Consider the following 18097-nt stretch of genomic DNA (forward strand, 5'->3'; position numbering starts at 1 on the left):
AAGTTTAGTCTTAAGATACTTTAAGCATTAAAAAGGCATGCAATTTAAGTATAATATTAGTGTGGTTTAAAATTGTCCTATTAGTACTCTCCTACCTATTCTGTTACATGATAAATTACACTTAATGAGAAAAACATTTTATTGACATGAATGAAAATTACAGATTTCTCTCAAAACAAAACATAATATTCATCCATAACAAACATAATATTCATCCATAACAAAAGTAAAAAAAAATTCTGAAAGTTATGGATCTCTTGAGCATATCTTTTCAAGTTGGATGTGGTAACTTTGTCATTGTAGGCCTACCACGGAGACACAATAGAGCCACAAAGCACTCAGGCGATAAAACCTGCATTTGGGCGCATTATATTGTTTCAAACGCATAGATATTAAATGCGAGCGCGCAAATTCTCTGTGCGCGCGCGGACTCAGAGGAAACTGCTACCTGAGCGAGGAAAAAATGATGTGAGTGAGGAGGAATCTGACCAGTGAACCTGGTTCCCGCCCCCAAGTAGAGACCCACGAGAGCAGAAATTCACTTCCCATGAGCAGAAATCAACTTTGAGAGAGCCGAGTGATTTTTCGAGTGGCTGTTTGGAGCGCTGGTCAGATTCCTCCTCGCTCGCAGCATTTTCTTCCTTGCTCGGGGAGCAGTTTCCTCTGAGTGCGCACGCGCAGAGAGAATTTGCGCGCTCGCATTTAATATCTACGTGTGTGAAATAATATATAATATAATACACCCGAATGCCTGTTTTATCGCGCAAGTGCTTTTTGCCCATATTGTGTCGCAATACTCTACAGCCTCATTGGTAGACCATCAATTCAAAATGCAGATTTCATGAAAAACAAAAGTTGTTTACCCTCCTAGGTGAGAGAATTTGCCCTCTAAGCTTGAAATTGTTTACTGGACACCCAGCCTACAAGCCAACAGCTTAAAAATCTCTCAAGTGATCATCCATACATGCTCAATGAAGAGATCTGCTTCCTTAAGTTGCTTTAGCTTCAGTTCCAACATAGAACCATTAGATGGCACAAATGACACCTACCAGTGACAATGGGAAGGTCGTTTGTGATGTGTCTGTCTTCTTTTTTACAGTGGGTTGATATACAAAAAAGCATAAACAGTATATTAGCAAAAACTCCAAGGTTATAAACACTGAGGTTAGATTTCAAAGATCATGTGTCAAATTAACTTAAAAAAGCACCAACCAATGGTCACAAACACAAGACAAATGGCCCATCTAACAGCAGTATACAGTAGCAGCAATTGTCTGTACAATTAATAAGAATGTCCCATGCACTACTGTTTAATGCAAAGCCTTTTTATTATTTTTGTTATTCATTCAAACATCAGAATATAATAGAATAGAATAGAATAGAATAGAATAAAAAAAAATTGGCTCACCAGACATACAAGATAGATGGACATGCAGATAACATCTCAGACACAGATATCATTAGAAGAAGTAGAGTAAAAAACTTTATTATTTTCATGGACAAGTGCATCCCAGTGGATAAAGTGACGTAGGCCATTTAGTCATCTCAGTCTCTTTTTGCACAAAAGCCTTATAATAGTAAAAAAACTAACTCTTTCTTAACCCAATGGAAAGAAAATAAATAATAATCAGGAGATGAAAACACAACAACCACCATCCCATAAACAACGATAAGAGACGGTTCAGAGCTTCGCATTCTTTGGTGTCGACAGTTGCCCCACTAAATCCATCACGTAGCCATCACTCCATGGCTCTGAAAAGAGCAAGGCTATACAGCATCATCAAAACGGCATGGGGTGGATCGGATCACCGGGTGGGTCACAGCTTCCGACAGAACCTGTTACACCCTCCAAGGCTGTGAACACTGGACCCACCCTGACCCACACACTCAACCACAGTGTTGCCACAGTTCATGAGTTCACCCACAGTAACAGCCCAGCCTCCCCCGCTGCCACCCCCATTAAAGTGCAAACACCTGTTCAAAGCATTACATTTACATATTACTGACCTAACTTGCCCCACAGTCTAGACTTCTAAGTCTAGGTATTTGATATATCAATGCTCTACTATAGGGGTTCCCAAAGTGGGGGTCGCGGGACGGCGAGGGGTGGGTCGCGAAATTATTTCCATAAATCAAATAAATTTGGAAAAAATAAAATTCTGAAAAATTATGACTGGATAAGATCACCATTCACTGTAACCACCGCAAGTCATCTGTCAGCCGGCATGGAGGACGCACTGGTTGAGCTGTCATGTGACCGCACTTTAAAGACAGATTTTAATTCCAAGACGCTTGCTGAGTTCTGGATTTCAGTCCAGAGGGAATATCCACAGCTATCCAAGGCCGCGATGGACGTACTGACGCCGTTCTTTGCACTGACATATATTAAAAACAAATACAGATCGCGTCTAAATGTGGAGGATGATCTCCGTGTGGCCGTCTCCACAATTAAACCAAGAATGGACTGTGTTCCGCACATAGCGCGCATCCATCTCATTAGATGAGATTAACGCTGAAACGTAGTTGCCAAAATGTAAATTTGCGCAGCAACAATGTAGCCTACATATGTTTACAACAGTTTGTGGATATTACCCTGACTGAGAAATTCTTCTGTTAAAGCAACACCAAATAATTTTTTGTACATTAAAATATTGTTTCCAAAATCATCAACTCGTAACAGGGTGAACGGCACTTCTGCATTCTCTTCGCGACCCTCTATCGGCTATAACCGCACTATGCAAGTTTGCCAGATCGGGTAGCGGATCTGTAGTTCGATGGAATGAGACATAAGAAACTACAAATTTGACATGCTTCTGATGTCGCAATACATTACTTTCATAAAATCATGCAACATACTCTACCTTGTCTGTAGACATCGTTATTTCCAAAGCCAGTGCTGGATAAACAAGCGTGCGTGCGACAGGAAAAGTGCTTTGGTGTTGCTTTAAAATGGAAATTAAAGTAATGTTTCAAAGTTAAGTTTGCACATGACAGCAATAATGTGCACTCATGGATATTATTTTTTGACTAAGGTATTCTGCTTATCATATAGTAAAGTTCTATTATGTAAAATCATAACAGGCTGCTCTGTTCTTTTGTGTTGTCGTTAAGCCCGTGTTTGGATAAGCCTAGTGCGTATGGCCGGTGCGCACATTTTATTTTATTTTTTGAGTCACATCCAGGGATAGTGGGGGTCGCCAGTCTCTGGCACGGTTATTTTGGGGGTCGCGGGTTGAAAAGTTTGGGAACCCCTGCTCTACTATACCCAGCTCTATGGACTGATCATTTGTCTTACGTCATAATGTCTTAGTCAAAAAAATACTTTGATTGTAACCATCTTGCCTTCACCCCACCCACCTTATGTTTTTAAAATCAGTAAAAAGTTTATCAAAAACTAGAAATGGGACCTCAAACGCAGCTCTGTAAAGTCAGGGTCATGAACGTGAAATGTCATGTACTGTATTTGAGATTAATGTGGGTCTATTTTCTATGACAAACAACAGTCTGTAACTACCGTACTGTCTCAACTGTGAGGAGATGGTTCAACAGCAACAACACAACAACAATGTCTGTATCAAATGGACAATGTCTCTAACAAATAAACAGCAGAGACTGTTTTTGGACAGTGAGGTAAAGTGGATGAAAGTCTTTTCCAGTAGTCACAAATGAACACTCCATGTGTCTCTTGTCAGGTCTTCACAAGCTGACAGCCATTTGATCATAGTTAGATTAGATTAGATGTTAGATTAAGCATGAAGAGCAGCTGTAGATAGTCTCTAAACAGTCTTCAGTTGGTACTAGTTAAGGGAAATTGCATCTATTATGATGTTGTGACTGACAGTTAACACAAAAAATAACTTGAACTCTCTGGATGATGGCATCTGCAAAAATACTGATTTTCCACTGCTGCGATACAGTCAACTGTACACTTTCATATTAGGTAGCATAAAGACAATTCTAACAAGCTGCCATCTCAGGTCAATAAATACAATCCTTTAAGATTTTCAAGTTGCTCATGCTGAATGTTGGAGGAGTGTTGAATACAGCAACATGGACTTTGGAAAGTACCCAGAAGACCTTGTGATAGAGTTCTCTTCGAAGACATCTTTAGTCATAGATGGGGGGTTGCCCAATCTCTACTTCCTTCCTCTTTGAGGTGTCAAGCTTTGGCTCTTTGATAATTGCTGGAGAAAACACACACACACACACACACACACACACACACACACACACACACACACACACACACACACACACACACACACACACACACAATGGCATTGGTTTAGCTAGGTTATGATTCAATATTGTACTGCTCATCTTTGTAACAATGCAAGGGGATCATTGTGATCGTGAGGTATCACTAATGATTATCAGACTAGATAATCCACTTCATGTCACCAGCTCTATCTTTTGAACGCTACCTCTGAAAAACAGCCCATTAAAGGAACACAACATTAACAGTTTGGACAGCTACATACTTCACACATTGTTAGCTCATTCTGTGTTGTGGTGATGAATCATATGTGGTAAGTACTTGCGCTCAAGAGTAGGTAATTATAATATGCAGTTCTGATTAGGCTGAGTCATTTTCTTGTGAAATACAAAGGGGAACAAGATACGGTCACACGTGAACTCACAAGTACAGTAGGCCCACACATGTGCATACTCGCATACTACACAAAATACACATACACGCACCCACAGACACCCATATAATGCATCCACACACACACACACACACACACACACACACACACACACACACACACACACACACACACACACACACACACACATACAGACATACTGTAAGTATACATACAAATACTCACATTCGCACATACTGTAGACACACAAACTTTATAACAATAGTCACCTAAAAGCCTATGATGAGTATGATGCATGATGTGGTGTGTGTCTTACTTTCTTGCTGAGAAGTTACGTCTGTGGACACTCCAGCGTTACGTCAGGGGACACACCACCTTAACAAAAGGCAGTAGATATGTCTTGTCAGCAGTAAGTACCAGCAGTTACACTAAGCAAGATTGCAAGAGGGGTTTCTCACACGGCAGAGGTCATACCATCCAGTTTGATTGATACTTCATGAGGTGCATTGCCATTCTCTGCATTGGAAACATGCTCAAGGACACCATCTGATCCACCTGAATTAAAAAATAAATAAATTCTGATGTGATCTTTCTGATACAAACTTCTGGTTTATCATGCAGATAGATACACATTTACACGCAGGGTCATGCAGATAGATACAAATTTACACATTTATTTATACTGAGAGTTGAATTCAGCAAAATGTTTTAAAAGATAACATTCTTTGTTTCGGTTTAGTAGCCTTATTAGTTCACGAGTGTAAGAAATAAAAGCAAAGATATACACACAGTTTATATTATTGAAAGATAAATTGTAGTTGGAATGGGACATTTTATTTAACACACATCGTTCTAACACGGGTTAGATAACCTACTGCCCGTCCTAATGGTTGGTTCATTAGGAGTGTAATTTACTTCAGAATACACATCCTTTTTTGGCCCTGATACATACAAATAATGATAAAAAACAACTGTTTAGCTGCACACAGACACACACACAGACACACACACACAGGCACCATTCATGTCAATAAACACTCATCTGCTGTTAAACCAGCAGTTAAAACAGTAAATAAGCCACTTATTGAATCAAGGACGATGGTAACCATAGTGCTTGATTGTGGTTGGACTATTACTATCTTACTTACCGTCTCTCCAAGAACATTGTTTGGTTCAATTTTAGACCATTATTTCATGATCATTATGAGTTAACTGTTTATTTGCATTTTAGCATTCTAAAAGATGCCTATGGGATGTCCTGAGATATTGCTGCTTATTGTGACTCATGGAATGTCTCTTTATCCAAACAGAATTTCATGAATATGCCCAGACCTAACTGTTGACTATGTCTGAGTCACATGTTGACATAATCAAAAAATCCATCACCACAATTTACACAGCGTCATTGTGACAATGCAGATCTTACCCTCAGTCAGGTTAGGTGTTTCCTGTGGCGCACTACCATTCTGTACATTCACAACGACATCCCCATTCATGATGCTTGATGAGTCTGACAAAGAATACAGAGATACACATAGATCTGTTTGCTTTAATCCTGATATTACACAGACAAATGGACTTGTCCAGTATAAATGTGCATGCTTAATGAAATAATCAGATGTCATATGTCTTACTTTCTGGCTGGGGGGGTTTCTCATTTTCAGTCCTGTTACATGACAGACCTAAAAAAGAGTATGCAACTATCTGTTTGCTGGGAAACATCCAAAAAAAAGTTCTATGGCAGTATGGTTGTTATGTCTTTTTTTGTCATATTCTATGAACACCCTATGAGTAATGAGAAACTAACAGACTGCTACAAAATGTTTGCAAAATGCTCACCTGCAACTTCCCCTGATAGCTCTGCAGTTCCTGGAGTGTACATTCCTGGTGTCACAGAAGAAAAATAAGTCCTGGGGCTTCCTTGCATAATTTATCTAAATTATAAAATGTGGATGTACATGGCATGCATATGTGCATGAGTGTGTGTGTGTGTGTTTGTGTGCATGTGTGTGTGTGTGTGTGTGTGTATGTGTGTGTTTATGTGTGTGTGTATGTGTATGTGTGTGTGTGTGTGTGTGTGTGTGTGTGTGTGTGTGTGTGTGTGTTTATGTGTGTAAGTGCTGTATGTGTGTGCATGTGTGTATATGTGTGTGTGTGTGTGTGTGTGTGTGTGTGTGTGTGTGTGTGTGTGTGTGTGTGTGTGTGTGTGTGTGTAAAGAGGGTGCGGATGCGGCTTGGGTGTTGAATTGAACGGTTGTGCAATAGAAACAATTTCCTTTAACCTCATTCTTCTTTTACCACTTTCTTCTTTGAGTACACTTTTACTAAGCTTCTGAACTATCAGCCTCTGACAGTCTTGTTGTGTTTGTGAAGTAGGATTGGTACCTTAAGGTCTCCTTTGCGATGTAGCTTGGATGTTAATCCTCATTTTGTTAAGTCCCTTTTGTTAAAAGTGTCCACTAAATAAATTAATAAATAAACTGTAAATGTAAATGTAAAAGTATAGCTTACCAGTTCTATTTTTCCTACAGCGATGGATTTTTCTCACAATTAAGATAACAACAGCAATTCCACCAACAATGGCAAGTACAATTCCAGCAATTATTCCTGCAAAGGAAAGCCCACAAAGTGTAGTTTAATACATTTTCTAAAGTATATTATTGTGCATAAATATTAAGCTGCAGACATATGATTTATATACTGATATACTAAGATAGTTATATACTGTTTATACTGTAGAGACACACAAACAGAGGTGTACAAAGAAAGATGCACAGAGATGGGCATGTGTGTGTGTGTGTGTGTGTGTGTGTATTCACACTCAAGACGACTTCCTCGGGAAACTACTTGGTTTTCAATAAAAAAAAGAAACAAACAAAAAAAGGAAAACAAAAGCCATATCCTGCTTGACAAACCAGATAACCCAGCACACTCACCTAAAGGGAGGTCATCTGTCAGAGAGAAGCTTCTGATCGCCCAGCTCACTGGATTACTGAAGTTACAGATGTAGACCTCAGACCTCTTCTCCACAGTCCACATGTTTCCACTATTCCTGTTCCCCTTCCTATCTGTCCAGGAGAACTGTGTGTGCTCACTGTTGTCCTCTCCCTCACAGGTCAGGGTGCAGCTGGTAGAGTTGCAGTATGTAGTGATGTCAGGCTCCTTAACCGGATCTGTTCAAGGACAAGAATTTCACAATATCATCTGATTAAGATGACACCCAATGCATGTATTGTGCTAGTAGCAACTCATCATTTGAGAAAAAAAGTACCTTATATGAAATAAATGTGCTATATTTTTGGAAAATTGGCTTATTTGCTGGCTAACTCCGAGTTAGGCTATGTGTGCTATAACCCAGTCTGACATTGTTAGCTTAGCATAATTCATTAGAAGAGGGTTATTCCAGTTAGCCTATAGCTAACCTATAGCTAAAAAGGTGCTATAAACCCTTTCAATCTGTTCCTAGAGCAGATTTAAAGCTTCAAAATTAATGCAGATAAATTATAATGAAAATGTACAAAACTTTAGTGTAGTGCTCTAAAAAATTTAAACTTTTAAAACTTTTTCTCGTTTTTGTTTACCCCCGAGTTACCATTAGCTCAATGTTGTTTTCTGTGCCATAGGAAATGGCTAAGGAATGCACGTGTGTTTGTGGTTGAAAGGATAACTGGAACAATCCACATTCATTGAATTATGCTAAGCTAAGATAGCGGTATCAAACTGGGTTGTTGCATGCAGAGAGAATGGAGGGGTATGTGTCCTCTTATCTAACTCTGGTGTAGATGTCAAATGAGTTAATCTCCCAAAAAGTGTTTCTTTAAAGCATGCAGTTCAATTTGATGCTTTTGCAAGAGGTGCACCATGTAAATAATCAATATTTTGGGAAATGGTACATGAGTACATCATTATGTTGTACTTTGACAACATACTGATGGTGTCAAATGTGTCAGGCTGTGAAAACAATTGACCACAAAATGCACTGAAGGAGGAACAAAAAGAAGAACTAGTATTTGACACAAATATGTTCAAAACTTGACACTACTTCCTTATGTATTTCATGATTGGGGATAATGGTGCCACAATGATATCAACTTGTGACATTTTTTAAATTCTAAAAGACATCTTGCAAAATATACACAGACAATTACATTAAATAGGCCTACATAAATATTTAACACACAAAACACACAAAAACAAACATGTCACTTTATAATCTTACACTATGGGCCTATAGTCTTCTACTATCTGACCGTCTTGTATTACACGCACATTTTGAGACAAAGGGAGACATTTTACTTACCAAGAACAGTAAGTTGCATTCTCAAGTCGTTCTCCTTGTTGTTTATCTCCACTGAGTAAGTCCCATTGAAATGTGGCTGCAGGTTTGAAATGGTCAACACCCAGGTTTGGTTGTCCACTGTAGCCGAGCAGTTGAAGATGCTAAAAACTGTTATACCTTCATCTCCTTTCAACCATTCAGCAACTTTATCCTTGTTGTGTTTCCAGATAATGGACATTACTGTTTTGTCTTTTGTTACTTGCTCTGGTGAAAGGCTAATAGACCCACCTCTGAGGCCAAATATGTCACCTGCAGAGACTTGAGAAAAAGGTTGGATTAGACAGAGAATGTCACAAAGCACAGTTCACATACACAACCCAGGTTATGATGAGTTTAGGATTCCCTGTCAATATCTATCTGAGTTCAAAGCAAACGCATGTGTTGATTCTTATAAATGCCTCCCTAAGTCCCCCCAGAAAGTATTCTGTTGTTTCAATTCCTTAACCAACCTACATTACCATGAGGTTTATTATTCTAAGGTTGACAAATTAAACAAGGATCTGAAAGGTGCCTTGCTGGTTTTAACCACTCCAGCACTCGTTGCTCATGTCAGGGTCATGTCAGGTCAGGCTGTTTGCACTGCAGGCTAACAGAACTCAATGACAAAAGATGGCTAATTTCCCCATTGATAATGTTGTACTGCAAGTGAATGATTCTGAGGGAAAACACCTTTAAGGATATAGTACTAGGTTGGAACTTGACAAAACTTCATGGATAACAGGATTTCGTCAAGCAATTCAATAGCAAGACTGTTAAATATGTTATGACAACTCCCTCAAAACCACAGGACCACAATGGCGCGGAAGCCATTAAAAAGAAAAGAAATCTGCTGAAATTTTGTCCCATGACTCAAGAAAGGACAAAAAAGAAACATAATTGATAAACTTACCTGATAAACTTGCCACTGAGGTGAAAATCAAAAGACTAACCATTATACATTCTGAAGTAGCCATTTTCAGTGTTCTCCCGAAGACAGACTCTTCTGTTCTGTGTCTATACTTTCACATTGCCATGCTCTCATAGCAGTGGAGGAGGGGCAAATATCAACTTCCTATTATACCATTATAGTCTGTCAACTTTCCACTAAGTATTGTTTTTTTTTCTTTAAGAAGACCATACTGAACAGACAAGATATCTGTTTAGTAGAGTCTTTTTAAAGAAAATGAAACTACAACAACAACAACAAAACAACGAAAAAACACCAACAGGCAGAATAGCTTTTCAGTTGAGGAATCAGAGAATGGCCTTATGAGAAAACTCAACATAGTGTTAACAGAACAAAACACAGGATCATGCAGATGTTGACACAACTGTAAACTCCCCCAACTCCCCCCTCAACATTATTTGTTGCTGAAGCTTTTGGTATTGTTTTGAATGTTTCATTGTGTCGATGCCAATGTCCTTCAAATTTCAGTAACTTCATCACTATCAAGAGCATGTGACCCTGCAAGGCCTGCCCCTCAGCCATTACAATCCTTAGGGGATCTCTTAGTAGTTATTATTATTAGTTATTATTATTATTATTATTATTAATAATAATAATAATAATAATAATAATAATAATAATAATAATAATAATTTTGGGGTTTGAAAATATGTGGATTCAAAATAAACCAGAATTGAACAGACCTATGGATTGTGTTTTCAATGACAGAATACTCAGAGCCGTTTATAGATCTATATATACGGCTCTGAAAATACTTGTGGCTCAGCTCCCTCTTGTGGTGTAAGAGCTGCATTCATTTATATTAAAACCTAAAGATGACTGCTCTCTCCGGGGTCAGCCCTATGTTCCCACATTTCTAAGGTCAGGGATAGGGTTTAGGGTGGTTAGGGTTAGTGTTAGGCCTGATGTGTGGGTGGGTGGGTTAGGGTTAGAGAACATAGGGCTGTGTGAACATAGGGCTGTGGGAACATAGGCATGCTCTCCTCTCTCCATAGTGGATTCCCAGCCCATTGACATTATTCCTTGCTGACTATAGGCTTGTTGTTGTTGTCTATAAGTTGAGGAACACTTCTAACACGAGTTTGGGGAATTCTAAGCCTAGTTAGCTACCCTGGCTGCAAAAAAAGTGTGAATCTAGATTTCTAGGCTACTAGTTAGCCTATGTGCTTGAAGAAATGTCTCAGGGCATACTAAAACTTTTGTCAATGACAGACTGGTGGTTTTGGGCCGGGGCCTGCCCTTGTGATTTAGTGATTTATCCCGCTGGTCTAATGGGATTCAGATGAGTCTGAGGAGAGGAGCAGAGCAGAGCTACCATAAAACAAGCGTCCTAGGAGGGAGGGAGGGAGGCTCGGGCAGGAACTACCCTGGCTCATCTCACTGCCTCTACAACATGAAGGACATGTGCTGCTCTCCTGCCCCACTGCAGAGGCGCCTCTCTTGTTAGTGTCATCTTCACATACCCAGTTGTTACTCAGTCACAATATCATGGTGTGCTGATGGTACTTGTCGGAAGGTAAGCTAGTTATGCATTTCTAATGGTCTGTAGAAATGTAAACTTTTTATCAAGACTTTACTGAGATTTCAGTGAGCAGCATCTAACTATCTAAATATGTTATACCAACTGATAACTCACTACTATTATACCAACTGATACCTCACTACTGATATACCAACAGATACCTCACTACTGATATACCAACTGATGCTTCCTTACTGTTATACCAACTGATACCTCACTACTGTTATACCTTACCAACTTTTAGCCCACTCTTTACATACCCACTTGCTACCTTGTCATATTATGATAATGGTACTTGTCTGAAAGAAAGTATACATGTTTAGTTCACTGTAGTAAGGTTAACTTTTACCAAGATTTTATGGAGCACCATCTCACTGCTTTTGTGGACTGAAGGACAACGCTATCAGGGCAGATGCACCTCACTTTTCCTTTTTCTTCGATATTACAAGTGTTAGTGTGCTTATGGGTGAGTAACAGGTCTTGGGTCACTTTAAACTTGCAAGGAAGAACCGGAGCACATGAATCCTTTTAACAAGTTTTAATGGTGCTAGTGACTAACGTGGATCGTGAGCACCGGCGGGCTAGAGCAGTAGAGAAGTGTTACCCATTGCATTGGATATGTGGGTGATTGGGCTTTTTCAGTAGTCTGTTTAAAGGTAGACATTTATCAAGATGTCTTTTAATTTAGGCTTTTCCAAGCAGATTTGATTGTTGAGATATTGTTTTGGAGTTGTCTAATTTTGTTCTGGATTCATGTGAACATTAAAATCGCATGATGAGGTGATTAGTTATGTACAACATGTTGATCCTGATAAGCCTAAAATTCATGCCTACTGGTCCAAAAGGAAAAAATCATCGTATGTCTACTGTCTAGAGCCCTGGATATGTACAAAGAAACTCTCCATTTATGAAATGAGAACATCGAAGGACGTTCTGGGGACTTCGGTGACATTGAATAAATATGGCAGAGAAGCAAGACATTCTCTATGAACATATGCATATTAGTGACATTCCAGGTCATGATTGTGTCACTATGGAGCACAGTAATTGCTTTGAGATTAAAGAGAACAAGATTTATTTTTTACCAACTAGAAACCTAATTTAGTAACATGAATTAATAATGTTTGGCTAGACCCAGAGGTGATTGCAAAATGCTCACGATAATGACAAGATATCAAACACAGATCATTATAATACAAGTTACTGCTCTGGGAAAGTCACCTCAGATGTTGAATACTATTACTTGAATGTGTGAACAGTTTTTTTTTGGCTCCTCCTGACCTTGTGGAAGTGTCCTTGATGTTGATGCTTTGCATAGCAATCTCTGTCATCGGTGTATGAGTGTGTATGAATGGGTGAATGTGAAGCATGAAAAGCGCAAAATAAATGCCATCCGCTTACTGTGTTTCGTATGTTTCCCATGTTAGCTTTCCTCAGCGTTTTGGTGGAATGCAGAATTATGGACTCTCTTTTTTGACTTTTTTAGAGGTGACTCCTTTCAACCAGCTTGTTTTACTGAACACAGCTTATTGATCAGGCCGTTCAAGATGTTAAGTAATTATTCAGACTTATGATCAATGTTTATTCTGTGTCATCGGCCAACATATTTATGTTGCATGTAAGATCACTTGCTCATTTATGAATATTTTAAAGGCGATCTAAGCGATGTTAGGCGGTTTCTAAGCTAAAATATTTTTTTGACACATAAAGCAAACATCACCTCACCATCCGCTAGCTGCCTGTCCCCTGAATACACTGTAAAAAATGTGGTCTCTTTGGACAGCCCAGGCTCCAAAAACGGCAACAAATGCATCCTGGCCCAGCGTGGAACATGAAACATAACAAACATTTGCGCATTCAGGAGAGTTTCAGTTGCATGGGAGGGAGGGAGAGAGAAGGATGAGCTAGCTCTCTGTTTTGTTTGAACGTAAACAGAAGTGATGTTACCCAACATCCCTTTACACTGTAAAAATTATAAGATCCTGGAGGAACTTTTAGGGGTTCTTCAATTTGAAACTGTGGGGGAACCTCAAAAGGTTCTTCGAAGAACCTTTAAAGAAAGGTTCTTTGAAGAACTTTTTCAAAGGTTGCTTGAGGAACCTTTTGAAGTTCATTACAGAACCTTCATTATTATTAACCTTTATTATTATTATTATTATTATTAGAATGTATTAACCTTTATTGTTATTATTATTTTTATTATTATAATGTGGGATAAATGTACATGAAACAACAGATGTATTTAAGCAAGAATTTAATCAAAAGTGTCAAAGCATGTCAATGGCAAAATATTAGGAATACTGTACATGAAAGGATGGACAGATAGATACATAAATAAATATATAAATAAACAAATAATACACAGGCTACATAGATGAAGGCATGAATGAAAACATCTATTAAACAATGCTATTAACAAGAACACAATTTAACTTCCTAATCTAAATGAAATAGTCAATAAATGATTGATTGAACTACAGTATTTAATTTAGAGTATGAAATTTGACATCCGAAATACGGCAATGGGGATTTTTTCTTTTGTCTTAATATCACACATAGACTGTAAAAACAACAATGTCTTGTTCACGGCCTTCGGGTATTCCATATTGAAAATTAAATAAACTGCTAGCAATGCTCCAATGCCCATCAACACATCTTCTGGTGTTACGACATCTTGTCCGTCCATGCAAAGTGTAATGGTGGTGTCTTCCTCAAAGGGGTTGCCTCTCATGCACAGGGTAGGTGTGGGTGTCTTGGATATCTGAAAAGTACAGAATAACAGTATTTAGAATGGTGATTGGTGATATTCAAGCCCATTGGCAGGGGAAGTTTCTAACAGTGTTAAATGACTGGTACTCTTACCTTATCCACAACGTATGAGCCTGTCAGGATTGTCCCCAAACATATGGCCGCTCTGCTGCAAAGAGTCCTAAATTTGAACAATACACTGGATAAGTCTTATTGCAGTAATAACATACTTGTAATTCCATACAGTTTTATAGCAGTAATGACATGAAGTGTAAATCAAACTTCTTAATACCTTTGTATTTGTAGGTTGTCTCCTCACAGGCCTGATTTAGTGCAGATTGGTACTTAGGTCAATGTTATGCATGTGCTGAATTTCAGAGAAAACCTTTAAAAAGATAAGAACAAATTACATGTTTGCTTGGCAGAAGAACATCTGAAAAATAATTTGCAGTGAACTAAATGCCAAATGTTAACTCACAGTTCAAATGTGGTGTAAAGCTGGGTATTCAGTAAGGATTTCCTGTGTGGAGTGGCGTTGAATAAATGCCACTCTGTCACTGATTGTTCTCCTTATTCTGTTTTCAATCGTATTTAGATCAGGGTTTACTTTTCAACACTCCTCCTTCATTTTTGTCTCATTGTCCTGTAAATGTTACATTCAATTTAAAGTAAAGGTCAATTTGGTTAAAGAAATGTAATAAGTAGTAATATATGGTGTTTAATCATCATCTGAAAACTTACATTGGATTTGGATATGCTTTCATCACCGAGAACATCTACAACCTGTCAGTGTAAAAAGATCATCAGTGAACATATGCACACGCACGCACACACACGCACACACACACACACCATACCTGAACTACAGTGTTTGCATCCTGGGTAGCAGGTATCTGTGTGAATAGAAAAAAAAAAATAAGTGTGGTTTCCCTCACATTGGATTGAGTTTTGTCCTGGAATCAAAGTAAACCTCAACAAGGATCACAGTGAAGTGTAATTCTGAAAGCTTCTGCTTGAGATACAGATGCATTTTGCTTTGTGATGAAAAGGTGACTTGCCTGTGATGAATTTTGCCTTTTCCCATGCTTTGCTCGATGGTATCCAATTTCAGGAAGGCTCAGTGGGATTCTCTCCTTCTTGAATTTGTTTTTAGCATTCCCAACCAACTATAATATGAAAGGTTATATAAACCAATTAGCCTAAAGTAAAATTCAAATGCAATGGCCTGGTTTATACAGGTGTTAAGCAACATACCAACAGAATTGAAGAGTGTCATAGTAGGCATACATGATTCAATTGCATCTGTAAGTGAGCAGACTACAACAACCTGAATACCCCTGACAGGAATATCCCATCCCATTATCCCTACTTGTTAGGTGCACTAAAAAAGGACCCTCACTACAGCCAGTAGGCCTAACTGTATGTTTATTACTTTAATAATCTACTTACATGCATATCCTGGTCCTGTGCGATCCCGGAGGAAAGGGTGCTTAGATACAGCAGCAGCACAAATGTCATGATACTGGATACCTTTGAAATTAAACATAGAGATGGAGTAGCCTATATTTTAAATGACTGGTTGTTGTTTTGCATGAATGCAAATGAAGAACACTAAGTAAAGCTGTACCTCATGCTATACACTTACCACATAGAAATTGAATCAAATAGGACCTGTATAATCTGTGTGCAGCAGTATGAACGTCAGGACTTCCTCCATTAATGTTAGCTTTCATTTCAGGAGAGTTGGAAACACGGGAAGTTGAAAAGTCTGTGCTGAAGGAGTAAAATAGACAGAATATTTGGCTAACATTCAGTTTAAGCATAGCATACAAGCCAAGGCATAATGCTAACGGTATCTTATAACTTAACAAACTAACGGTAGGCTAAATAAGGCTAAGCTCTAACGTTATGTTAAACAAAAAGTTAGCTCTAAGGTTAACGTTCACGAACGATGACACGTTGACCTTACCTTTAGTTGTATGCTGGTTAAAACGTCTCGTTTCCATTTAATATGTAGAATATGTATCATTTAAGGTATAGTTTCTGACAAACGTCAACATTAAAAAAGCTTGAGATAGGGCTGTCAAAATGTTGCACTCACCTCCTGTAGTAACGTTGACTCAACTGTCAAATTCTGTTGCCATTTTTAAAGAAGATTCCACACGCGCGTCATCGCCTCGAGCAACACCTGTGCGCCCATCGAGTTATCCGACCGTGTTCTGCTGCTATTTTGGCATAGGCAGTAGGCCTAGCCTATGCTCGTCTAGTTTTTCAAAATAGTTAATTACACACAATTAACAAAACACCACACAAGTAGCTGAATGCTTCAGATCTTTTGCGCAATGAAACACTAGTCAAACTATAGGCGATTACTATTCAAAACTGTTATTTTGTTGTCATAGCCTATCACAGGCCTAGCCATCATATTATCTGATTAGGTTATGTTTTGAATCAGTTAGGCCTAGGCTACACAGCAATATAGGCCTGTAAAAGATAAATTCAAGAAAATTATTTTTTCTCAGCTGGAGATCCTCCAGGAACCTTGATTAAATTTGGTTCTTTGAGGAACCTCCTTTCATACTGAAAAATTGTTAAGGTTCTTGCAGAGACCTCTAAGAGCATCAAGGCACGTTTGAGCTCTCAGAAGAGCCCCTGGGTTCTTGGAGTAACATTGAGGTTCTTCAAGGAACTATCCAATTTTTACAGTGTAGAGCACCTTTAAAAACTGGCTAGTGATTTCACGGAATAAAAATGAGATAGAGAGAGAGAGAGCGAGAGAGAGACCCCCCAGTTTTGGACTTGGCTTTCCTTGCCTGTGTTTGTGACTTGGTTGGTGTCCCCAGTCTCTTTTGCTGACTGATTTGTGCACTTTACTGTAACTCAGGGGTCGGCAATCCGCGGCCCTTTAGCCACTCTCTGTTGGCTCCCTGGCTTTGTTTAAATATTTAAGTTAATAAAATATTTTTTACAATTTCTTAAAAACGAACGTTATAGATAAAAATATTTTTTATCAGTTTTAAGGTTTAATACATTCTTACATCATAAACTTGTGAAATATTTAGCCTGTAGCCTACGCCATGTAAAATGTGTAAAAAACATATGTTTATTTGAACGCGTCATAGGCTATGTCACATCCTTGGGTCCCTTTAACTCTAACTTTTAACTTTGGCTTGAGTGGACAAGCAAGCGATGGTGTCAAACTCCCTAAAAAAGTTGTGGAGTAAAACAGATCAATTAAATAATCAATTAAATGCTTGGACGAATGTTTGCCTTTGCCTTTCAATGCCAGATTTAGTTTCGATTTCTAGAGCTCACAAGTCAACGGAGAGTTGCTAGACTAGCCCTGGCAGAAAATGTAATTTGCTGCCGCTAGGGCGCGTCTAGATTTCTAGGCTAGGAAAATAGCCTACCATGCCATGCAACATTGTGGAAATTAAAGTTGCCAGGGCCGGGCAGCCCGGCGATTCGAGTAGTTTTGTGTGATCCTCAGGGAAAAAATGAAATCGCTGTGGAACATTGTATTTGGACACTAAGCAAAAATGCCTACATAGCCAGCAGCAATATCCTTATAATATGCCTAATTGTATTGTATTATGATAATTATTACGATTGATACTATTTTATAATGTGGAGCAACAGGGAAAATGGGATAAGAACAGTTTAGAATCAACTTAAAGACGCAGCAGTCTATTTTGAACCACTCAACTGTTTGATTAGTTATTTTTAAACGTATTTGCCAACCCTTGATTCAGGTGATGTTGATAAGCTAATTCAGACCAATAGGATGAAGACTGCGTGTATTTGAAGGGCTTAAATGTTGTTGCGGCCCCCAGAAAGTAATTTTTACAATTTTTGCTGCTACCTGCGTGCTGTGTGAAAGCGCTGCGTTATTGGGGCATCGCCGGGGAGCGGGCAGGGCACTTAAGCGGCAC

General features: G+C 38.7%; 1 protein-coding gene across 3 annotated transcripts; it reads right to left on the minus strand.

Annotated features, from left to right (window-relative positions):
* Positions 1 to 1470: 1470 nt before the first annotated feature.
* LOC143100348 (CD48 antigen-like) lies at positions 1471 to 9947 on the minus strand. Of its 3 annotated transcripts, none has more exons than XM_076263434.1 (10): positions 9839 to 9947; positions 8911 to 9207; positions 7547 to 7783; positions 7122 to 7217; positions 6450 to 6494; positions 6245 to 6292; positions 6037 to 6120; positions 5085 to 5165; positions 4927 to 4985; positions 1471 to 4184 (listed from the first exon to the last, which is right to left on the minus strand). In XM_076263434.1, exons 1-9 carry the CDS (start codon positions 9900 to 9902, stop codon positions 4942 to 4944), a joined length of 996 nt encoding a protein of 331 aa, XP_076119549.1. In that variant the 5' UTR covers positions 9903 to 9947; the 3' UTR covers positions 1471 to 4184; positions 4927 to 4941. The 3 variants fall into 3 exon arrangements, with proteins under 3 accessions (XP_076119549.1, XP_076119551.1, XP_076119550.1); XM_076263436.1 differs by having other exon boundaries at positions 9879 to 9920; XM_076263435.1 differs by lacking the exons at positions 4927 to 4985; positions 5085 to 5165.
* Between the last annotated feature and the right edge of the window lie 8150 nt (positions 9948 to 18097).

This window comes from Alosa pseudoharengus, unplaced genomic scaffold, assembly GCF_046254945.1.
Source record: "Alosa pseudoharengus isolate Yale_2024_CS ecotype anadromous, Long Island Sound unplaced genomic scaffold, YU_APseudo_1.1 YU_APseudo_1.1_scf_3, whole genome shotgun sequence".
NCBI lineage: Eukaryota > Metazoa > Chordata > Actinopteri > Clupeiformes > Clupeidae > Alosa > Alosa pseudoharengus.